The 25,025-nt window shown below is 38.0% G+C and overlaps 1 protein-coding gene across 2 annotated transcripts in view; it reads left to right on the forward strand.

Moving 5' to 3' along the window:
• Window positions 1-25,025, forward strand: part of Ano6 (anoctamin 6) — a 196,348-nt gene that overhangs the window by 53,639 nt on the left and 117,684 nt on the right. For both annotated transcript variants that reach the window (XM_047549386.1, XM_047549387.1), the window contains one exon: window positions 16,658-16,737. In XM_047549386.1, the coding sequence (XP_047405342.1) occupies window positions 16,658-16,737 (80 nt within the window). The remainder of the gene's footprint in view (window positions 1-16,657; window positions 16,738-25,025) is intronic.

The raw sequence follows: 25,025 nt of genomic DNA on the forward strand, positions 1-25,025 counted from the left end.
AGCACACCCAGATTCTCATCAGCAGTGTTGAGGATTTTGGACTATGTTACAGTGCAAAAGGTGCCATGGCAGAAAAGACCAATTAAAGTTGTTTATGATAAACCTCTTATCTTTATTGTTTTATACTGATTGCAAAGCAGTATATACTTATTGTAAATGTTTTAAGTAGTAAAAAATATGACTTAAGAATCTTCTCCATAATTGCATTCCCTCATTGGTAGCCACAGTTAATAATTTGAGGTATATCTTTCAAGATCACACACACACACACACACACACGTTTATAATTATAAATTTTGAAACTTATTACTATGGAGTTAGCTAAATTTTTTATTTTTGTTTTGTACATTTCAGACATGTGACCGCATAAATCAAATGTGTAATACTGTATTGTGCCACATTATCATCTGGATATTTGAGTTTAGACATTTAGACCTTTTTTATCTCTCCCTTAAGTTTGGATCTCTCCACTGAAGACCAGAACGTACTTGTGCACACTTGCACCTTTTTTCACATGTGTACAGGAATATCTGTAACAAGTTCCCAAAATGGAGTTGTGGGGTCAAAGGCGTGCACATTTGACATTGCCCAAGGAGGTGTTTTTTATTTTTAATAGATGGAAGAAATTTGAGGAGAAATGAATGTTGACAAGAGAATAAAGAATAGGTTGAAGTCACAGGAAAAAGTACTGAGTAATCTATAGTGAGAAGGCTAGAGGAAATGGGAACCAAGGCATAGAAAGAGGCTTTGGACTAAGGTCAGAGGGAAGATGCCACCTATCCCATAAGAAGGAGTGCAGTGGGGATGGTCGTCGGGGTCAGGGGAGGCAGGATCCTCAGCTACTGCTGTATCCTCAGAACTTGCCCAGTACTTGCACATGACAGCCATGCAAGAAATGTTTGTTGGCTGAATCAGTAATGAATTTGATTTGGTCAATTCAGTAAGGGAACTCTCATGATGTGATTGAATCTATTTTTCTACTTTCTCTACAAAATGGGAGGAAGATTTCCTACTGAAACTGGTAAGTGAAGAGTTGGAGTTTTGAAAGATGCTTCTTACTTAGTAAACCCTGTAGCCCAGGTCAGACAGGACTCCTAGGCGTTTCTGACCTTCCTTTCCAATCAGCCTACAATGTCTGTTGAGTCTAACAGCTTCTTATCACTGCACTCCATCTATTTCTGTTCCTCACCATCACTGTTAGTTCCCACTTAGGTTTTCTTAGCAGAGTGGCCTCTTAGATGTTCTCCTGTTTCCTCATCCCTCAGGATTTGGCTTTGGGGCCACCTCTTCAGCACCCTGCCTGGCTGGTTTAGGAATCTCTTCTTGGGCCCCCTAACCTTCTGCAGGCATCAGTTCTCCCTAGAGCATGACTTGGATGTTTTATTTGCATAAAAGTCTTCACATATAAGTGGCTCAGTGGCCATTTTTATATCTCTAAGACCTACTGTTGTTCTTAGATCATATTGCATGGTAAATAAATAATAGTTATTTTATGTGTGAAAGTATGTTATTTATATAGACTTGGTACATGAAAAGATAGGACAAAGACAAAACCAGGCCTTAGAAGAACTCACAGAAAGGCCAGAAACTGAAGATATTTGATCCTGAAATAAGTAGCAGAATTATAACTCATTCCCTAGGGAGAGGTATTCTGAGTTGTATCATATGTATGTTTCTTTAATTAATGTGTTAAGCGCATATTTAAGAACTTTTAAATAGCTTGAATCTCTAAGGTGATTTAGCTATATTTGGATAATATTATTTTTTTAAAAAATCACAATTAAAGAACTTCATTGTGGTATTTTCTGGAGTGAACATTCCTAAACCTCTTTAACTGAGGCTGGCCAGCTGGAGAATGATCACACAATTGAAGTCCTTATCAAGTTTCTAAAAGAAAACAACCTTTGAGTCCATTGATAAAGAGCTCCCAAATCAGGACACAGTGTTAATGTTTGGATCTGCCTGCTTCCCATATGTCTCCCTCCTCGCCCCAGGTACTGAGTGCTGGGGAGAGTAGTAGGAGAAGTTAATCAACCAGTGAGCCAGAATTTCAAGTTATAGAATCAATGACCAAATAAAATGTAATGAAAGAAGAGATGCAAAAGGTTGATTGTTCCTCTGTGAGCAAATGGCATAGATTCAAACCTTCTACAGCACTGTATTCAGAACTGAGAAATGCTGTAGTCCAGTGACTCAGAAGGGTAATCACGTGGAGTCATTCACATTGCGGGAGAGCCTGGAGAGGAGCTTGTGAGTGTGGCAGGCTGAAGGGAGCAGCACTCAGGGCACAGGGCCAGGTGCTGCTCACTGTGACTCCACCCTCCCCACCCAGGTCTGAGTCTCTCAGAACTGCTGCCTTGTTCAGAGCAGTAGGTTAGCTAGCAGTCACCATGGCTGCTACCATGCCTCCTCCTTCAGGAGAAAAGAACGACTGGGCCACATCTGGACACCCGACTTCTCAAAAATCTCCAAAGGCTTCTGGACTGTCAAGGGGTGAAGAAGGCAGCCAGGCTTTTGCTGCTAGGGTTGCACTTGATTTTCACTGAGTAACCTCTGAGCGATAGCACAGCAGGCAGTGGCTGAATATGAATTTAAATCATCTTAACCGTTCAGTTATATTTTCTTGAAATCTCTAAAATAATAAAACTGATCCTTTCAGAAGGAATTTTTGTTGTCTCAGTCTGCTGTTTAGCTAATGGCTTAGAAAATGCATCCATACATTTGAAAGTTAAGTAGAGGACATGATTTGGAAACTTCTAATAAGCAAGCATACAACAGAGAATGTATAAAATGGAATTTAGATAGAGCTAATATGTTTCTTGAGCTCTCTTCATTTTTAGTGTTAGAATTTACATATACTTTATTAATTTTTTTGATGTTGTTGTGACTTGAACCCAGGACTTTGTGCATGCTAGGCAGGCATTCTACCATTGAGCTACATCTTCATCCCTGTTCTTTACTTAATTTTTGATGTAACAGAACATTTAATAAACTACTCTCAACATCTTTATCTCTTAATACACCCCCCCAAATTATATTCCTTTTTAATAAAAAATAAAAAGAGCTTGAGGAAATTTTAAACACACAGGCATAAGAAGGTTGAATGTGCTTCCAAGTCCACATTTAGAAAATGTAGGTCTCAATTTGGGTTCAGGTCTGACTGACTCCAGCAGCCAGCCTCATGGAAGTTAAGCATTCATTTGGTTGGCCATTCAACCATTGTCTAACTCGTGGTTGCCTACACACTGTTCTGGTGCATTGGATTCAGCTACAATAAGGTGAAATCTCTGCCCTCATGGATCTCACATACTTAATGTATAACTGCTAATTCAGTACCAAAAGAAAGTGCGGCAGGGCAAGGTGACAGAGAATGGTGGTTCTTCTGTGGGGCTAGTTAGGATTTCAGGGACACAACTCAGAGGCAGAGATATTGAATAGAGACCTGAATAATGTGAGAAAGCAAGCTGCATAAGGCCAAGGGGCAGGATAATAGAGTGGTTAAGACCATAACCTATGAGCTCCCAGTCTCAAATTCTGACCTATGGTTCGTTAGCTCTGTGATCTTAGAAAAAGACTTGACTTCTTTGTCTCTTCCTCAGAGGTATAAAGGTGAATGTCGTACTGATCCTAGCTCATAAAACTGCTGCGAGGATGCAGTGGATTCGTGTATGTAAGGAACTTAGATATAAAAGAGGCACTGGAATACATCAAGCACCCTTCAAGCATTAGGTTAGGGCCTGCAGGAGTGGGAGGACATAGCTGTCATTTGGGTGGATTTTGCAAATTTATTTGACAGGATTTAGTGAGGAACTGGATGTCGAGGGATGGGGGAAAGTTGTCAGGAAGGTCTCCAGTAACTTTGGTCTGATTAATCTGTTGGGGACGTTTACTGAAGTAGGGAGGACTTGAGACATAGCAGCAAGCTTTTGCCAGGCATAGTAGAGGCCACATGGACACGTTATGACTGAGAGGGTTTTTTTTTCAATTGTTTTTTAATTTTTAAATTTTACAGACTGCATTTTGATTCATTGTACACAAATGGAGTACATTGTTTCGTTTCTAAGAGACAAACATCATTACCCTATGTACATGTATGATTACACCAATGGTATGAATCTACATCATGTACTACAAAGATGCTTTTTGATGTATTTGTGTTTGGGTTTTGCTTGTGGAAAATTTGGAAAACACAGAGAAATTATTAAGAAGAAAAATAAAAATCACCTGATATTCGACTTTTTATTTTTTTCCCCTAAATTTATTTTTACCCTCCAAAGCCTTAGGTCATACAATATATACAGTTTTTTTTTGTTGTTTTTTTTTTTTAATATAATACTCTCTCCAGTTCATTTGGCAAGTAGTTTGTGTAAGAGGGGAGAATTAAAACCTAGGCAAGTGATAAAAGCCCAACTGTCCTGAGAGCATTCTCTTCACATCTCCTCAGATAGTGGTTCCAGACTCAAGTGGTGAAGTCTTTGCCCAAGGAGGGTGGAGCATGGAGGAGCTCTGTTTCCTGCTCAGCTGTCTAGTTCTTGACCTTTGCTGCTTGGTACAGCCCAACCCACAACAGTTAGCATATTTTTTTAAGCTTTTTTTTTTTCTCCATTGTGATATACACATCATCTAAAATTTACTATTCTCATGATTTTCAAGTGCATAGCTCAGTGGCATTAAACATATCTTGTTGCTTTTCATCCATCACTATCATCCATCTCCAGAATCTTTCTCATCTTACAAAATCAAAGCTCTGCACTCATTAAGCAGCAACTCCCCATCCTTCCTCCTCTGGCGACTACCATTCCCTCTGTCTCCATGCCTTTGACTACTCCATGTGCCTCGTAAGTTAAGACATGCATCCTGTCCTTTAATAACTGGCTTATTTCACTTAGCATAATGTCCTCAAGATTAATGCATGTGATCACATGTCAGAATGTCCTTCCTTTTTAAGTCTGGATAATATTCCATTATCTGTAGAGGACCCCTTTGGCTGTTGTAAACAATGCTGCTATGAATATGGGCAGTCAGATATCTGAATTCCTGCTTTCAGTTCTTTTGGGGATATTCCATATGTAGTTTTATAATCTACTCTTTCACATTTGAAATATATATTTTAAATGTTTTGTGTCATGAACATTATTCTGTAGGTTATTTTAAATAATCATGTTATATACTACCCTGTAGCTGTATTTTAATTGATTTCAGCACTCAAGTATTGTTTCCTAGAAACAGAATTGTAAGATCAAAGAGTATGACTAATATTAAGCTTTTGTTATATTTACCACACAACTACTCAGAAAGCTCATACTGCCCAGGACTGCCAATACAGGTGGGTTCCCCACACCTTTGCTAACATTAGATCTTAAAAACTATTTTCTACCAGTTTGATCATCAAAAATGGTGTTTCCGTTGTGATTTTGCTTTTACTTGAATTTAGCATTTACTTTGTGGGCTGGAGTTTTTTTGTAACTGATTCCTCAGAAGAATACTAATCTGGTTAATATACAACTTGTGAGAAAGTGAGAGGAGATGAGTCTCTGAGGTTCCTCCTGCTTCCAGTTGACTGGTATTTAATTCTGCATTATTGTCCTGCTCTTTGCTCTGTGTGTTTAGAAAGCTGTTGTGACGGGGCTTTGGATTTTTTCTGTTATTCGGTACCGAATATGTTTTCTTAATTACTAATTTCATACAATAATAATTCTACATGCACAATAAAAAGTCCAAAAAGTGCTGGAAAAAATTTCTGTTAATTCTTCTAATTATAAATCCTGATAGATGTGAAGTCTCTGGATGAAGATATCTGATCTCAGCCAACAGGAGACTGTTTATATTTTTATTTATCCCCCCTCAGAGTGAATATTCATATGTTTGGTTGGCTGCAAAATATGAGTATGTTTGTGTAAGGGATGCTGTTCCAGACCCTGTTGGGGGTGCATAATAATGAAGGGTATATGTGTGTAAGAGTTATTTTGTTTTTAAATTCTGGCAAAGAATTAAACACAATGGTTTTGGATAAGGGAATGTGAACCCAGAATTAAACACAATGGTTTTGGATAAGGGAATGTGAACCCTGCCTTCATGCCTGCGTTCACACTCCTCCTAGCCATGAATGCCAGCTTTGAAGCCAGACCTGCTCTGGTAGGTTAAGCATGGAGTTATGACTCAAATGCTATTTGAGTATATAACAATAGGAGTTAAGAGTGGTGTCTTTCTTCAGCCCCAGGACATGTACAATCACTATAATCTGGAAACTGACAGGTCAGTGACTAGAACCAAATTTCATCTGAACCATAGCCAAATGCAAACTCAGGCGCCAACTGCAAACTCAGACTGGTGTTCAGCTGGGAACCCTGAGGGCCCTAGGAAACCTGAATCACTTGGATTGTGAAGGGAGAGTGATAGCCTTCCAAGATGTTATTGGAATATATTTCTCTAATTAATACCATTTGTCCTTTTGTAGAACACCAACTGTTGAAATCAATCTTTAAAAAAAAACAATGCCAGGCAGGCAAAATTAAGTCAAATTACTCTTTGACTATATGATGTATTATTTTTAATTTAAAAATCTTTTTTATTAGATGGTAAAGGTCGTAGAAATGTTTATTAAGTGGTAAAAGTTGCAGATATGTAAAAGCTGATCCTTAAATTCATATGGAATTGCAAGGGGCCCTAAGTAGCCAAGATGATTTTGAAAAAGAACAAAGTTGGAGGACTTACATGTCCTGATTTCAAAACTTACTAAAAAGCTACAGCAATTAAAACACTTTGGTTCTGGAATATAATTAAAAGTTCAGAAATAGAACCCTTACATCTATGGCCAAATGGTTTTTGAAAATGGTAAGGAAAGAAGTCCCTTCAACACATGGTGTTATGACAGTTGCATTTCCACTTGATAAAAGAATGAGGCTGAATCTTTACCTCACACTAATGTAGGAATTAATGCAAAACGAATCAACAACCTAAATATAAGCTCTAATACCAGAAAACTCTTAGGAGAAAACATGAAGATCGATCAGCATGACCTTGGATTCGACAGTGGGTTCTTAGATGTAATACAAAGAGCATCAACAACAAAATAATTAAAAACAGATAAAGTTGGACTTCACTGAAATTAAAAACTTTTGTGCATCAAACCACATTGAATGAGAAGACAATCTATGGGATAGGAGAAATGTTTGGAAATCACATATCTGACAAGTCTTTAGTATTCAGAATACGTTAGGAATCCCTCTGTTCAAGAACAAAAAGACAAATGACCCATTTGGAAAACAGGCAAAGGACTTGAACAGACATCTCTCCAAAGGAGGTATACAGATGGCCAACAGCACATGAAAAAATGCTTAGCATCATTAGTTATTTGGGAAATGCAAATCAAAATCCACAATACCACTGAACACCTACCAGGCTATTATTAAAAACCCAACACAAACAAATAGAAAATGACAAGTATTGGTGAGGACATAGAGAAATTCGAAGGAGCCCTCATACATTGGCAATGGAATGTAAAAAGGTATAGCAAATGTGGAAAACAGTTTGGCAGTTTCTGAGAAAGTTAAACAGAAAATTACTATGTGAGCCAACATTTCCACTCCTACATGTAGATCCAAAAAAAAAAAAAATTTGAAAATAGACTCAAACATGTATGCCAAGGGTCACTGCAGCATTATTCATAATAGCAAAAGGTAGAAGTAACCCAAGTGTTCATTAACAGGTGAATGAACAAGCAAAATGTCTCTGCAGACAATGGAATGTTATTCAGTCATAAAAAAAGGAATTAAGTTCTGATTCATGCTACAACTTGGATGAAACTTGAGAATACTGTGCTATATGAAATGAGCCAGAAACCAAAGGACATATACTATATGATTCCAGTTACATGAAATATCTAGAAATAGTTAAAAGCATAGAGAAAGAAAAATATTAAGTTGCCAGCGATGGAGGAAAAGGGAAAAAGGGAATTACTGCTTCCTGGCTACAGAGCCTCTGGGGTGATGAAAAGTGATTTGGAAATAGTGGTCATGGTTGTACAACATTGTGAATGTACTTAATGTCTCCGAATGGTACAGTTAAAGATGGTTAAAATGGCAAATTTTATGTTAGATATGTTACTGCAATTGAGAAAATTTGAAGATGGTGAAAGAACTAATGAATTCGGTGAGAATCTCTTAAGTTTGCAGTATACTTTGGGTTTTTCTACAAAATCGCTAGCTAATCTCGTTGGGGTGTGAGAATGAATAATGTGATGGTCTTTCCAGCTGTTCAAAAGGAAACATGTTTAACTTCTATGTATATTTTTAGAGCTGAGTTATTGGGGGTGTGTGAATAAAGAGTGACAATTTATAAGAGGTGCCAGAACAGCATTAAACATGGAGAAAATTGTGTTTACTCAATTCCTGAGCTTTTCTCAGGAATATGAGTATATACAGATGAAAGGAATTCTTAGAGTTGTCCCTGGGGTAGGACATGAGGGTGAGATGCCCAGGGGACTCACCAGACTGTTCATCCCCGCTTTTTTCTGCTGTGGAGTGTTTCATGCTGCTGGCGGGGGAGTTTGGTGAGGTACTGGAGTGGTGGGTAGGGTGGAAGTGGGGCTGAGTCCCTCCTCCTTATAAATATTGTCCAAATACTTGAAGACTATTATCTTGAAGGGATAAGATATTATTAAGCCTGCTTTGTGTGCATGTATATATCTCAGTGAAGCCTAGTACAATATGCTTCTGGAAATAGAAACACTTTCTCTTTATGTAAATAATTAATTGCATTCTAAGGAAGGAAGAGTTTTAGGAACTTCAGTGGAGTGACAAAGAATTTATAATAAAACCCTCTTTTGTTCATTCATTCATTTATTGAGCATCTGTAATATGCAGCTCACCATTTCAGGTTCTGGGAATACACAGTTAAATAAGGTACTGGCTTGTCCTCCAGGGGCCTATGAACTAGTAAAAGAAAAAGAAGTAATGACCATGCAGTTTAATAAGAGGATTGATACCTATCGTTTCCCCAGATTTTATCTCTGTGGTGGTAAGCGGTTATGAAAAAGTACCATGTCAGACTCTGTCAGTGTGAGATACACTTTTGTTAATAGTAGTCACCCAGGTTTTGTTGTCGTTTTTACTTTTTTCTATAATCTTAACAGGAAGATTAACTGAAAAATACTGTATCTAATAGTTTATAATGCAATGGCTGAGGTTTTGGACCCCTCCAATTGTGATGTGAGAGGTTTTATTAGACATGCCAAGAGCTGTGGAAGTATGAAGCGGAGGTGAAGTAACTTAATCCAGCACATGAACAGTGACATTGAGATAAAAAAAAAAAGATAAATTCAAGAAAGGAAATGGGAGTAGGGGTTGGGGGGAGGATGTGCTTTCCAGGAGAAGATAGTTACTTAGAATGGGGTTGGTGACTGACTAAGCCTGGAGAGTGAGGGCAAGAAAAGGTAATCGTGGCTCTAGCTTTCAGGTAGTTGAATTCAAGAAGGGAGGCACCACAGGGGTTGGGCACAGGCTGTCTTTACCTCATTGCAGGGAGAGTATTTGTTAATTTTTTGAATTGCTGAATATATACTACTGAACCCCAGCCAAGAATCAAATTCCTCTACCTTGACACAGTTTAGATCTTCATGAATGACTTTTTTCCCTTTTCCCCTTCTTTCTTTCAGAAAGAACAGCTGAAATGGGAATAATAATTCCAGAATTATCTCTTTTGGGAACAGAGGGATGGGGCAGGAAGGGACAGAAAACTCTTGTTCAAGATGGGAAAGTAGAAGCACTCTAATTTGAATTTGGAATTTGCATTCCAGAAATGATTAGCAAAGAATGCCACACTGTTTTTGTTTAAATATTACAGTCATTGAGTTTATGTGCCAGTAACAAGCTGGAATAACAGCTTGATTCATCCAGATTCAGAAAAGTGAGGAAAGACATCTTTTGATTCACTTGTCTTTTCATTAAAAAGAAATAGCCAGCAGTGCTCAGGACATTATATCTGTTCAAAAATACTTGCTAAACTAATAAATACTATCCTTTTCTATGCTTAAAGTCACTTTCATATTTAAAAAGGGGAAGAGTGGCAGGGATAGTCAGGGTAAAAGAAGGAAAAATTGGTGCCTAAAAAGATTAAGGATGCCAAAACTTTATTAGAGATTGAAGTAAAAATAATAATAGCCAATATTTATATAGTACTCAACAGTCTTTGAGTCACTTTTGTATTTACACATCAGTTGGTTTATTCTCCACAAGGACCTTTTGATGTAGGTATTATAATCTGCATTTTATTGATTAGGAATTTGAGACTTAGGGTTAAGAGATATGCCTGAAACACAGGGCTGGGCTGTGTCTTGGTTTTATAATGCAAGTGCAGTGCCCTCAGTGGTAAAACACTGCCATCTTTACCCTTAGAAACACTCCATTATTAACATTGTTTTCAATCATGACTGAGTAGCCCTATTTTAAAATCTCAGGGTAATAGTGCAGAACCTACGATCTTCAGGCTTACAGCTTCTTAATAATATGGGGAGTAGAATTCATCCTACCTCGTTGTCACTAAGATCCAATAGGTCCTGTTAAACTGAGAAAAGAGAAAGGGACATTGGCACTCCAAGATCAAATAGGACTGTCACAGAATGATGTGAATGAGTGGTGGGTTAGCTCGGTTGTAACTGATGCTGGGCCTGACCATTCTCCTGCCCCACATGACATCTGGCATGCAGAGGCTGGTGGGAAATGGTGGCCCGTGTGGTTGCTTTTAGAAAAATGACTGGTGGGTGCTGGCACTTGGGTCACACGTCATGCCAGCATCCAGTTTCAGATGCTTCTCTCAAGTGGAAGAAGAGAATTTCAGGTTCCAGACAGGCTGGCAGATCACTAGACAGCCTACCCAGTTTGTTATAGGAATGCATCCTCATTCCCGAGGTGACAGAGCTATTCCTTTCACATTGTAGTTGTACATTCACTAGCTCGTGGAATTCTGGAAGGCAGTTTCTGTACCTCTAACATCTTGGTATTTTTACTTATATAACCTGCTTCCATCCCTGGCACATGAATGTCTTTAGCCACTTTTCAGAACTTTGTAGAAGGTTTTCATCAAATCTAAGTGTAACTGCATTATCAAATAAGTTCTACGTCATTGTTTTTCAAGATGTGTTAGTCTATCATCTATCTGGTTTTGAAGCAGTTATTTTCTGATAGTTTCTAAAATTTATATTGACAGTACCATTTTAATTCCTTATCAATTTGTATTTCACATCAGGGTGCCGCTTGGATTATTTATAGCAGTTCAGAAGAAAAAACAAATTTAAAAAAAGTCCAATTTTGGAATTAGACAGGTTGGGATTACCCTTGTGTAGTTTCTAGTTGTTGTCTTGACATAACTAACACCCTTGAATTTATTATTCATTTTGAAAATGGGGACAAAGTAGGATTAAATAAGATTAGATATTCAAAAATGACAGGCATAACTCTAATACTTAGTAGACTTCCATTTCTTCACATTGACTCTGTGTACGTGAACTTAATTTATACTTATATAATGCTTTATCTTTTACAACATGTTTTGAATTGTCATTTGTATCTTTGCCCTGACCTATGAGACCAGCAGGGAAAGTAATGTTATCACTGGCTTCAGGCAAATAAACTGATGATAAACATTACCCAGGATCATGCAACTAAGGAGTTGGAGATTCAGAACCTGAACCCATTAGATTTCCCTAGTCCATACCTTGTGTCCTTTGCTCCAAGTCCCTGTTCCCTCTCATGTATTCATTGTTTCTTTGATCATTTCTATGGTGACCAATCACCATAATAAATAAGTCAGCAGGACCCAACCAGCTGCCACGCTGATACTGTAAGTTAGATAAAGTGTGGGTGCCTAAGTCTGATTATCTTCATTCCTAGGGCACTCTTCATCGTCACTTTGGTTTTGACTCATGAATTTATTGAGAGGTTGTTTTTGTGTTTTCTGATCAGCAGTAGATTGTCTAAGTTATAAAATTATAAATAATGGTTCTTTTTATTAACCAGTTTATATTAAAGTTGCTGCCAACTTTGCTGTATAGGTTATCTCTGAATTTCACAATTGGTATAATAAATTTTAAGTTACTCCATTTATAATTGGTAGATAAGTAAATACACATGTGAATTGTGGCTTTCTGGTGAGGCTTACAATGCCGTTATTAACCCATTAATATGACCCCACCTCTAGATAGTTCTATCAGACCCTTCATTTTGAATTTCCTAATAAGTAAGCCGGAACTAGTACCAAAGGTTTTATTGCTTTGGTCTTACTGTACTAACTGCATTGAGAAAGTTTTTAAAATATGCTCTCCATTCCTTTCATTTTTAGCTAATTGCTATATGATTAATTTATTTTGCTTGGGGTTTTGTTTTGGTTTTTTTTGTTTTTTTGGTATGGGAGATTGAACCCAGGGGTGCTTAACCACTGAGTCACAACCCCCGTCCCCTTTCATTTTTTGAGACAGGATCTCATTAAGTTTCTTAGGGCCTTGCTACCTTGTTGAGGCTAACCTCAAACTTGCAATCCTCTTTCCTCAGCCTCCAGAATCACTGGATTATAGGCATGCCCCACTGTACCTGACTAATTTATTATTAAGTTTGGAAAGAAAAGATATTTAGTGGGTTTCTTTTGACCTAAAACTCCAAGTATTTGATTTTTACCAATAGTAAACCCATTGATAGGATTGTTTCCATATTCTGTAAATCTGTCTAGCCTGGTACTGAAAAGTGATACTGAAATTAACATTGATCATGTCTTGAATTCCTTTCCTTAAGAAGAGGGAACATGGTATCACTAAGCCTTATAATGCACTGCCTGTGCAACGGAGACTCCAGGCAATGAATATTTGTTGAACTTGACTTCCACTTGCCCTTTCCTTGTGTATCCACTCAAAATTCCACTGATATGTCAAGACCAAAATTTTTCACATCATATTAGATACTATAAGTTAGATTTTAGGCCTCTAGTTTTCAGTTTTTTAGTCCAACTGGTTTTTAGTCCTCTAGTCAGTCTTTTAATGAACTAAGATAACACAGAGGTCCCAAATACTTTTTAATGTTCCAAATGATGAAATTAAATGAGTTAATAGTGATGCTATTCAAGGTGGTTCTTCTGTTGCATAACATCAAGGCATAGTGACAGCACCTAAAACACTTTTCAAAATATATTAAGATAAAATGATTTTTATATGGAAAAAATTAAGATTTTTTTTTTTTTTTTTTTTTTTTTTGTGGTGCTGGGGATTGAACCCAAGGCCTTGTGCTTGCAAGGCAAGTACTCTACCAACTGAGCTATATCCCCAGCCCAAGATTTTTGCTTTTTCAAGAAGCTTTCCCCCTAATTTTGCACGTTTTAAGAAAAAGGCTCCAAATGTCACCTTAATTTTGACTCTTTTTTTTTTTTTTCCTGAGAAATGGAATTTTTTTTCTGTTATATTAGCTTACTAGAAATGAGAATGTCAGTTACTAGAGCCCCTCATTAGAAGTATAATTATCATATTAGCTTCATAAATCATTGGCTTCTCTGTGCTATAATCGGTCATGAGCTAAGGCTTTGTTCTACCTAGGTGCTAATGCAATAAAGCCATTTCTGTTTTTATTCACTCAAGTATACAGTGTCTCCTTTGTGTTGATATTAACCAGTTAATCTGTTTTTTTCCATTACCAGAAGAATAACTAAAATTGTCAATAGTTCTATATTTTCTTTCACAAATCCTTTCAAGCTTCATAGATGCCTTTTATTTGCTAGAACATCTGTATAATACTTCTTGTTTTGCCTCTGTCTTTAGGCAAAATGCATACTTCCTTAAGTCTGTTTCATTTTTTTAAAAAAAGAAAGAAAGAAAAAAAAAACAACTACAGTAGCTCTATCCATCTGTTGACCCCAGATACATAATAGATAAATCGGACATTCATATATAGGAACCCTGATAAGATGTCAAAGTGAAGTCACTCCATTACATTTATAATGCACATGAAAATTTATATACAGTGTTATGTTTCATTGATTTGTTGGTTCTGCCATAAAACAATACATCATAAATACCACAGATGTAATTTCTCCAAACTCCCCTCTCCTCTCCCTTCCCCTCCCTCTTTTTGTGGTGCTGGGGATTGAACCCAGCTTGTAAAGCAAGCACTCTACCAGCTGAACTTTATCCCCAGCTCCTAGTCTCTCTCTTAATGCTATAAAAAGGTTAGGTATTATCTTTTAGATATAAGCCAAACTGCACAACCAATGTACATCACTCTTCCCATAGCCTAGTGTATATACAAGTACATTTTAGCAAGTTTTAAAGGTGGTCTGCAGGAATGTAATTACCTTGGACAGCTGTTGTTCTGCTGTTGGAATAACCAGCTTGTTACGCTGCAGAAATTGCAGCAGCCCTCCTGTAGTTCTCAGGGGCGAGCACCTCAGTCTCGCCTTTGGTTGCTGCTCAACAAGCCTCTGCTTGCTTCTTTGTTTCCCATTTTTGCTCTGATTCACACATGGGGTCCTCTGATGAACTCAGATTTTCAAGAAAGTTAGAATCACTTGTTTGTGCTATCATTTCTACTGGCCTTTCTTTTCAGGTCAGAGTAGGCACAAAGAAGTAAGTTAAATGAACAAAGGAAAGTGTTTTTTTCCCCCCAGAATCAGTGTGAAACTAAAATGTAATTGAGATATTGAGATTTCAAGGATTTGGTAACTGAATGGGCTCAATTGTTAGCTGATATTTTGGTTTTGTAAACATTCACTTAGAGATCTCTTACAGATCTCCTCTGTAGATGCTGAGCCTTCTTTTGGGTCACTGAAAGGAGGAATTTATCCGGATTGAGGGTAACCCAGTCCTCTCTTTCACAAAAGCCTTTAATAGATTAAAAAAATAGAATATATTTAAAAAGTCACTACAAAGCTAAGGTAACACCACTCATAATAAAATTAAAAGCAATTTCTTTTAATTTAATAGCTATTCTGTACTCGAACACCCTGGTTTTGTTACGGAGCCCGGTATAGCAGTTTTTTCTGAATTAGGACCAGTCAAGGACTACATACTGTTAGCAGTTATATGTCCCTTAGTATTCTTCAATTTTTTGTGTATGAGTGCAGTACTGGAGATTGAACCTAGGAGTGATTTACCACTGAGCTTTATCCCTAGCCTTGTTTTATTTTGTGACAGGGTCTCACTAAGTTTTTGAGGCTGACATCAAACTTGTGATCCTTCTGCAAGCCTCCCAAGTAGCTGAGATTACAGTAGCACTCTTTTTTTGCAGGAGGGAAGGTACCCGGGATTGAACTCCACCATTGAGTCCCAAACCCAGCCCTATTCTGTATTTTATTTAGAGTCAGGGTCTCACTGAGTTGCTTAGTGCCTCACTTTTGCTGAGATGGGGTTTGAACTTGCGATCCTCTTACCCTAGCCTCCTGAGCTGCTAGGATTACAGACGTGCACCACTGTGCCCGGCTATAGCCGCACTCTTTAAATTTTAACCTCGTCTCTTTTTCATATCATTGACTTATTGAAGAGACCTAGACCTGTTAATAAATGAGAATGTCTATTTAAATTGATTTCAATATTAAACTATCTTTTAACTGTTTAATATGTTTTTATTTAATCAAGAGCATTTTCTTATGTAGTTGAAATTACATTGTTACAAATCATTAATGATAATTCCTTAGTATAATCTTACACTTAAACCAATATTCAAATTTTCCTAACTTTTGTAGCATTAAGAATCGAACCCAGGTCCTTACACATGCTGGGCAATCAGTCTACCACAGAGCTACTGCCCCATCCCATGATGTTTTTTCTAAAGTTTTTAATCTGTTTTCTTTAAATATTCAATCCAAAATTACACATGATATATGATTGTTTTGTTTTCTCAGTGTCTTTTATCTGGAACAATCCCTCTTATTCTTGTCCATAACTTTTTGACAAGATAGAACAGTGTCTTAAAGAATGACCCATCTACTGGATTTGGTTCCTTTATCCCTCTAAATTCTGGACATGTTCAATATTGTAGCTGCTATTTATGTAGGTCTATAAACTTTTGAAATATAGCTAGCCTGCATTGACATATGTTTTGAATATAAAATCCATCAGATTTCTCAGCCTTAGTCCAACAAAAATGTAAAAATAGTTTCCTAATACTTTTAAAAATATGTATTCAAATGATAATTTAGGCATTATGAGATAAATCATATTAAAATTAATTTAATCTGTTTTTAAGTTTTTAAAATGATTTACTAGAAAAAAATTTTACTTGATTCCCATTTTATTTGTCATATGTTGCTTTCTAATGTATTTTAAAACAGAAAATTGCTATCCCTGAATGACTCCCCATCAGTATTTTGAGAAATTGCAGGAAAAAAGAGCACTAGTAGACTAAAGTGTTCCTTAACTAGACTCATAATATCTAGTTGCTGTGTAGAAGCTAAGTGATTTTCCATGCTGGACAGCCTGGGGAATTTTAAGACCTAATATCCTACCAGCATGGCATTGTCCCATGGATGAAACAGCTATGGAAGTGTTTAAGTGTCCCTGATAACTGAAAGTGTTAAATAATGTAAACTTGTAAGGGTGCTGCAATTTTAAATATAGTTGCTCTATTCCCATATATATCCAGTGAAAGTTCACACTTTATTAATTTACTTATCTGTTTATTTTCAGTGTTGGAAAACTTTGAACAGACAATCGTCCCCAATTTTGGATCATTGGAAAGTCAGCAAGATTTCCGAACCCCAGAGTTTGTGAGTATTATTACTTTATCTTAAATTTGTAATAATTAGCCAGAGATTTTTTTTTATAAAGAATAGAAAAATATTTTTTTTATGAATTCTGTTCTTCAGTGATTCCAGGTCTGGCATAAGATCCCATGGCAGTGACGTGTTCAGAATGCTCTGGTGTCCCTGGGGAACAGGTTACTGAACGTCAGTATGTCAGCATCATGCTTGATTTTCACACTGCAATTGCAAACCGGAACTCATTCTGCAGTAAACTAGCAATGGCTTTTCAAAGCTCCCACTTCCTTCCTTGATACCATTGCACTCAGTTTCTGTGCTTGCTCTCTCTGGAAAGCCATCTTTACTGAGCACATACAGGTACATTGACCATTACCCATCATTTGTAGTGGACACAGTGTGAGTCTCCTTTCCTTCTGAAACCTGCAGTAATACAACCTCATAGGACTAGGAATAGTCTATTGGTGTTTTCCACCAAGAAGGGAACTAATGCTTCCACTCAATTAGACTTATTAAAGATTAGGCATGGTTCCTGCCCTTAAGGAATTAAAAATATTATTAGATGCTACTGTGATTTTATTAATCCCTTGTTTAAAGAAAATTAAGGACATAGAATGCCTTGCAAAATGTCCTTACTAAGTAGATTTTATATTAGGCTCATTTGGAGAGAGGAGATGGGAAGAAGTGTTTCTCTGACTCATGTGCCATATTATTGCACCAGATGTGTAGGAAAAGCATGCCAGAATCCACCTGGATTTACTGATTTTTGTTCCTGCTACAAATGGCTTGTCTACCAATTGCTTTAGCAATGCAAAAACCTTTTTTTTAGTTTATATTCAAAGTGTGATATACATTCACCACTTCAGTAATTGACAGAGCATGGTTGTGTTTTTGATAAAGACCAAAAAAGAACTCATTATGTGCTTTTCCTCTTCTCATTCACTCTTTATGGATTTCCTTCTCAATTTGACCAAGAATAAGGGAACTAGACAGTGCCCTGGACTGAAAAGGATCACACATAAAACTGTATCCACAGTGCCATTTTATTGCAAAGTGTGGGGCTCCTGTGGAGCACTTGCAGATTGCCTACTGTGAAAATCACTTGGATATAATAAAAAGACATAGTATTCAATGACTTCCCTGTTATATTCAATGAGATTTTCAGTGAAGGAAAATTGTGAATGCTTACCAGTACTCCTGTGTTTTAAAGTAGCAGAGCAGTTTTGTGGCTTTTCTTACTTTTGCAGTTAGAGTCCAAAAGCAGAATTCACAGATGTTTCACATTTGAGTATGATTTGCAAATTCTTGACATCTCTGTTTTTATTAATTACTTTCTGTATGTACTCTTTAAGCTACGTAACTAATCTAAAAAGAAATGTCTGCAAGCAACAGTGTTGGTAAGCACACATGTAGTTCACACAAAATTCCTGAATGAGAATAGAAGTGTATTTTCTCAAGAACAGATTCTAGTATACTGTGGTGTTGGACCTTGGCTTCCCCCAGGAGCATTTTTGCCATGGATGGTTCAACTGCACTGGTGAACTTTCTCTGCCTTTAGCATATCCTCTTGTTGACCACATTTTTATTTTCAGCGTCTGGAGACTGGCTAGTTTGAGCCAGAGGCAGGACTCAGGATCACAGACTATATTTACCCTGTTGAGAGACATTTTTAACAATGACTCTGGGGACACCCAAGCTGGGGAGATTCCTAGACTAAATCCCTGCTTTTTGTTTTTCACTGTCATGCCTCAAGATAATCAAGAGTTGTTTCATTGGACTACACTGGTGGAGCCAAAAGCTGTCATTCTGTTTTGTCCTATTGCCCCAGATGTGGAACACCTATAAAAACTTAAGTTGAGCAACATATGTACCACTTAGGGTACGTTATAAGTAATTATTCTGTTTTTAGAGGTCTGCTCTTTTGAGCAAAGTAATAGGTAAATGATTAGAGCATTTGAAAAAAAAATACATATATGAAAATATATATTAAGTATGTGTAAACTCTAGATTATGATTTCTGGCCTATTTCAATTCACTGAGTCAATTTCATTGATGTAGTCACAACATTGAAAACTTGGGACTTAATGGGATAATCATGATTGCCATATACATGCATTTGACAATAGATTTCTTTCTCCTGGCTGTTTTTGTCTCTAATTGTGTTTTCATACCACATTCAGGAAGGAATCTGTGATTTTCTTTTGTTTTACAGATTTTCACACCTCTGATGCTCATTACATGCCACTTCCTTATGTAGCACATAAATAGCTGCTTGTATTTTCTTCTCAGCATCACTATAGCTGATGTACTCCTGGTCTCATGGTAAACATATATCACCTAAACTGCTGTCTCCATGGTAAACAAACAGGAGATGTAGAAGAAGTCCATCGGGAATAGGATGCTCCAGGGAATCAAGCGTTGTATTTGAGAGTAGCCTTTTTTGTAGGCAGAAGGTTACAGCATCAGTGAAAACCAAGGCTCCATTTGTACAGGCAGGCAGGCTGGGCACATGCCAGGAGAAAGTCAGGTATGTTGATCCAAATTAGATTTTAAAATCAGGAATAGAAGTGATAGTATGAACCTGAAAGCCAAGAGAACCCCAAAGCAAAGCAGAATTAAAAACAGAAGACTGGGAAAGAATAAAAGGAGCTAGAAAATCAGTATTCTATTTTTCTCCATCTGGCATTTTGGAAGGTTCAACTGCAGTTTGCTGAGTTGAACTGAAATAAAACAAGGCATAGACCATGTTTATTCAGGCCTTATCCTCAAGTATTTCAGATTTTTAGAAGGATCAAGAGTCTAGTGTTTTTCTGTAACAAAATGTATTTTTATTGTTTGGCCAACAGGGAAAATAAAATACTTATGGCTATTAGTTTGTTTCCTTTAGAATTTCTGTTTTTCTTTTACTGTAAATAAAGCCTGAGAGAACAGTGCCATTTGAATAGCCTCGGTCACTGGCGTCATAAGCAAATCTGTTTTCCTCCCCAGCTCAGGTCTGTCCACAGCCAGCACTGCTGTAGAGTTTGCATAAATCTTGGGTTGATGAATGCTGTCCTCAGCTCCATGTGGCAGCCAGCCTTATTCTTGGGCAGCATCCCTACTGACCTCTTCTCAAACTCACTGCAGATTTGTCTATTGATTATCTGCCACCTGTGTACCTGTGTTGCTTCACTCCACCTCCCCCTCTCCTTTGCAGATTGAGGCAAGTGAGTTGAGCCAAACTATGCTAGAATGTAAAAAAGTGAATAGAGATGTAGGTGTAAGGCATGTGTGTTCTTGCTACCCCAAAGTTTGTGAGGAGCTAGAAAGGTGTTGGAACAAGAAACTATGAGGTAGAGGAGGTAAGGTGGATATGTGGGAGGAAGTCAAGGTGAAAGAGACCTGGTTAGGTGCTGGCATTACAGAGTGTAACTTGGTGATCCTGCTATGGTGGGAAACCATAGCAAGTTCAGGTTTTTTTTTTTTTTTTTTTTTTTTTTAATTTGGGTGTGTTTGAGCACAGTGAAAATTTGTTTTATAAATGTCATAAACATTTTCCCATGCTATTTTCTTTTTTCTCTATGTCATTATTGTTTCCTTCTTTAATATTATCAGATATGTCCTATTAATGAAGTGTAATTCATCACATTATAATTTTCTAAAACAATTGTTCAAGAGATATCTAGTCAGGAAAGTGGTGCCATGGCCAGAAGCTTTTGGGACCATTCAAGTGATGGTCATCATTTGGAGATAGGGATAAAGGTAGACTTAGTATGTGAAGACTCTCGGAAAGGGGATTGATCAAAATCAGACTGGGAGCTGAGTGCCAGAGACTCAAATAGTTTTACTGAGTGCAGACTTAGACATAGAGATGAAAGAAATAAACTTTTGTGGTTAGAACTGAAGATGGGGAGCCATCCATATAGCAGTGAGCAGAGAAATGTTCTGCAAGATGGTTGCATGCAGATGACAAATACAGTCTCCCAGGTGTTCCCAATCCCAGGTCTGTGGTTAAAAGCAAAGGAGACCTAAGGGGTCAATCCAAGGGCTAGTGAGTCATGGCTGAACCCACAGACTCCAGGTTCACTCTAGGTGTCAAGAAGTTGAAAAAAAAAAAAATACTGGGGGATGGAGGGGTCAGCAGTGGGAGAGGTTGTGGTCAAGGCTCTTTCTAAATACCTTGACTCTGTTGGCATTAACCCAGGAACTCAGAGGGGCCTTACAACCTGAGCACACACTGGACAAGGTGTAGGGTGTGAATAAAGGAGTCTGATTTAGCAGCACCACGTCTGCTTGCAGCCAACTAGGAGATACTGCATCATCAGAACCCAGGCTGTGGTCAACATAGAAACACATGGAAGGAAAGGAGAGGCTCAAAATTTGTGTTTCATGGTCTGTGCCTCACCATTAATATCCCCTTTTCAACTTCCCAGAACTGGAGGTTTATATATAACCCTCCTGGCTTTTCAGGAGCAGGAATATTCTTATCATCTCTGGTCTCATGCCAATTGATATTTTTCATTGTTTAGCTTCCATCAAATTTGGAGTAAATAATGAAGAGTTTGAGCTGGCAAGAGAATATTAGGATTACAATAGGATAAACCAAGACAGATGATGAGGAAACCCTAGGATTTAGAAAGACTAGATAGGCAAATAGGCTTAGGAAGATGAGGATTAAAGTGGAACAAATATGTGTCCCCATAATGGTTGCACAGAGAGAAGCAGGTCCGAGGAGTAAATTATTCTCATTTGAAATTTTGGGCAACTGCCTCCTTTTTTTGAGGGAAGATATTAACTTTATAGAAAATAATGTTAATTCCCTGAAATTCAGATTTGATTATATTCAACCAGGTAAAAATGCATTTGATCTCAAGGAAGAGTTATAAGTATTAATTCACTCAACAAATATTTAGTTGGTGTCTACTATTTTAGTGTCTAAGTAATACAGTTAACATACAGTAAATAATATCCCTGTACTTGCAAAGCTTATATTTTGGCAAAGGAGACCTAAAGCAAAAATTAAATAAAACGCATAACATGTCAAATGATAACTCCTTTAGGAAAAGATAAAATAGGGATTTTTGGGGGATGTGGAGGTTAGTAGTGGTGGACAGTTTTAAATCAGGTTTTTAGGACATATCTCACTGAGAAGATGCCAAGTAAAAAAACCTGAAAGTCATGTTGGAGCAAACTATTTGGAAATGTACAGAGAGAGAGCATTCCAAGCAGGAGTGGCATAAACAAAGGTCTTAAGGTGGAAGATTTGTGGTATGTTTGGGGAAATGGAGGGAGGCCAATGTGGTTAGAATAGCATGGAGGATAGGAAAATAATAGATTTGGGGACTTTAAAGACTTTGGTTTTACTCTGAATTGGGAAGTCATTTGAGGGTAAAAGACTTTTGGAGGATAAATGTGAGTGTTCAGAGCAGAGGAATAATCTGACTGTGCTTTCGTGGGATCATTTTGGCTGTGTTAAGACTATTCCATGGAGAAGCAGGGAGACCTTTAGTTCTTTTCAAGAATCCAAGGAAGAGATGGTGGTCAGTGAACATTGGTTATAGTAGTAGTGAGACATACTTTAATCCTGGATATATTTGGAAGGTAGAAGGAATAGATTTGTTGACAAAGCAGATATGCAGTGTATGAGAAATAGTAGTCAAGGATGACACTAAAGTTTTTGATTTGAAACTGTGGGAGGAGCAGTTTGAAGAGAAATAGATGATACTAAAAACTTTGTGTTGGAGTTGCAAAATTTGCAACAGCCAAGAGGAGATGTCAGGATACAATGGGATGTATATATATCTGGAGTTAAACCTTGACAAGAGAAATCTTGGTTGAGTGGTAGAACCAAATCCTTATTAGGAAGGATTAAAAACAGGTAGAAGAGGGATTGGATACCTGAAATTTTAGATTACATCTTGATCTTTTGAACTTTTCTTTTTTTTTTTTTTTTCTGAACAAGGATGCAGAGAAAGAGGGAGCATCTGAAGGAAGACTTGGGTGAAGAGAGTTTAGTTTTAAGATAACAGGACTTCCTGTTTGTAAGGTGGGAGGTAAATTTGTAGGGAGAGAAAAATTGATGATGCAGTAATGGAAAGAAGAATTTTTGAAATAATGTCCTTAAGAAGGCAAGAAGGGATGAAATCTGTCCATAGGTCATCATAGATGTAGGAACATTCACACTAAAAGGAGGAAGGATCCAGTTTGATCACGATTTCTCAACCTCAGCACCATGGACATTTTGGGCTGAATAATTTTGTGTTGTGGGCAGGGGGTGGGGAGGGTGTCATCCTGTGCCTTGGAGGATGTTTAGCAGCATCCCTGGTCTCTGCCCACTAGAAGTCAATACTTCCTGCCTTGAGGAGAGGATGACAACTAAATATCTGTAGTCATTGCCAAATATCCCCTGGGGACAAAATTACCCCCATTTGAGAGACATTGAGTTAGATAAATACTGAAAAGGCTTCGAGGTCACTGGTGTCCTCAGGGCTGTTTTTGCTCAGTGGTTTGGATGCCACTCTAATCCAGGTGAGAATGGATTGTGGAATGAGCAGGAGAAAGAAAATAGAAAATGCTGACCTCTCTTTCAAGGAGTTTGCCAATGGGGGACTGGAGAATGAGCAAAATATAACAAGAGGAGAGAATGAGAGCCAGGATGATTTCCTTTTCTTAGATGGAGAAATGTGAGCAAGCTTAAAAAGGATCCATTTAAGAGAAGCAATGGAGTCTGGGGAAAAGAGTAGCTCTGAAGAGGGCCGTGGAGGGGTTTGCAGGGCACAGGTAGAGGAGTCAGCGTTATACAGAGGGAACAGTGTCTCTCACGGCACAGGAGTAGAGACCGATGCCAGTGATCTTCAGGCTTCATAGGGAGAAGTTGAGGGCTCCCAGCAGATGACTCTTGTTTTCAGCCGCTGAGCGTGAAGAGGAGGTAGTGGTTATGAAGACCTGAGGAACAGGCTGACTGCAAAAACCTGGCCCAAGTTCTATGATTTCTGCGGAGCAGTGAGGGCTTTGGTGAGGCCAGTGATCCCAAACTTCCCTGCTCTGTGGTGTACTCAGGCATCACTCAGACACAGAAAGCAGGCTTCATCCAGAGTGGGGGCTTCACTGGATGAACATGATGGAAAAAGAGTGGAGTATTGGAAGGATGAACTGTAGAATGTAACCTTAAGGAAAGAGGGAGAGGGAGGAAGAGGGGATCAGCAGAGCGATTAGAAAAAGACGGGACCTCAGAGGTCTTCGTAACTTCAGAAGGAAATGTAGTTGTGTAAGAAAGAGAGATCTTTCAATAAGCAATTTTGGAAAGAGAACTTTTCAAGAAATGGCAAGGTCCCAGGTAGGAGGGTGGCAGTTAGTGCATAAGGGGAACAAGAGCCTTGATAATAAGAAGCCATGCTACTGGGACATGAATGTTCTGGTCACAGCCTGTCTGTGGGATGTCTGTATGTCCTTCTGGCATGGCGGAGGACACATAGTGGAGAGGGCAGTGTTGTGTCAGGAACTGGATTTTCAGTGGCCAGAAGCCACAGTAGGGAAGTAGGAGATGATAAACTTTAGCAAACTCTGGGGATATATTCTACTCACATAGACCTAAGTGAAATTTTCTCCTAAGGACATGGGGGAATAGTGGTCTGGAAGTGACATGTGAAAAAAGGGGAACATTCCTCTAATTCCCTTTCCTGGTGGTGTGAAAGGTATGAGAGGGTAACTAGCCACTGCCTTCAGGTCTGCAGATTTTAGTTTGCAGGTTTGTTTCAAAGTGGTTTGGTCAGGTTTTGTTTCAAAGTAGTTTCAAGAGTCTATTTTAATCTCTTTTGTTTTGCAATCCAGACTTCTTTATTTTGGCTATTGCTGAGGTAACTGAATTGGAGCTGGGACTTTTGAAAAGCATTTCAGTTTATTTCATGTCATTCCAAGGTCCTTCTCACTAATCCTAGATGCCCAACTAAAGTCCTGTGGTATGCCTTAAACTCTCAGTATCTTCAGGGTCAGGAAGTGTGGGAATAGGGCAGGGCAGGGCCTTCACACTTGAGTACTTCTTCACTTAGACTTACATTTTTTGCCTTCTCTAAACGGAAATTCGATAGCTTTGCCTTATGTTTTTGGCACTCAGTTTGTCAAACTAAAAGAGAAAAGAAACTTAACCCCAAAAGAACAAACAAAGGAATATTAATTTGGATAGAGGATTCTCAAAAGGGGAAATAAAATTAAAGATGAACTGTCTACTCAGAATCACTCATTTGTCCCATTTCCTGTGATTGGAATTCATATGGGATTTCAGTGTAGAAAGCTTTTTGTGCATTCAAGAACAAAATGTA

This window comes from Sciurus carolinensis, chromosome 4 (genome assembly GCF_902686445.1).
Source record: "Sciurus carolinensis chromosome 4, mSciCar1.2, whole genome shotgun sequence".
In the NCBI taxonomy this organism is placed as follows: Eukaryota; Metazoa; Chordata; class Mammalia; order Rodentia; family Sciuridae; genus Sciurus; species Sciurus carolinensis.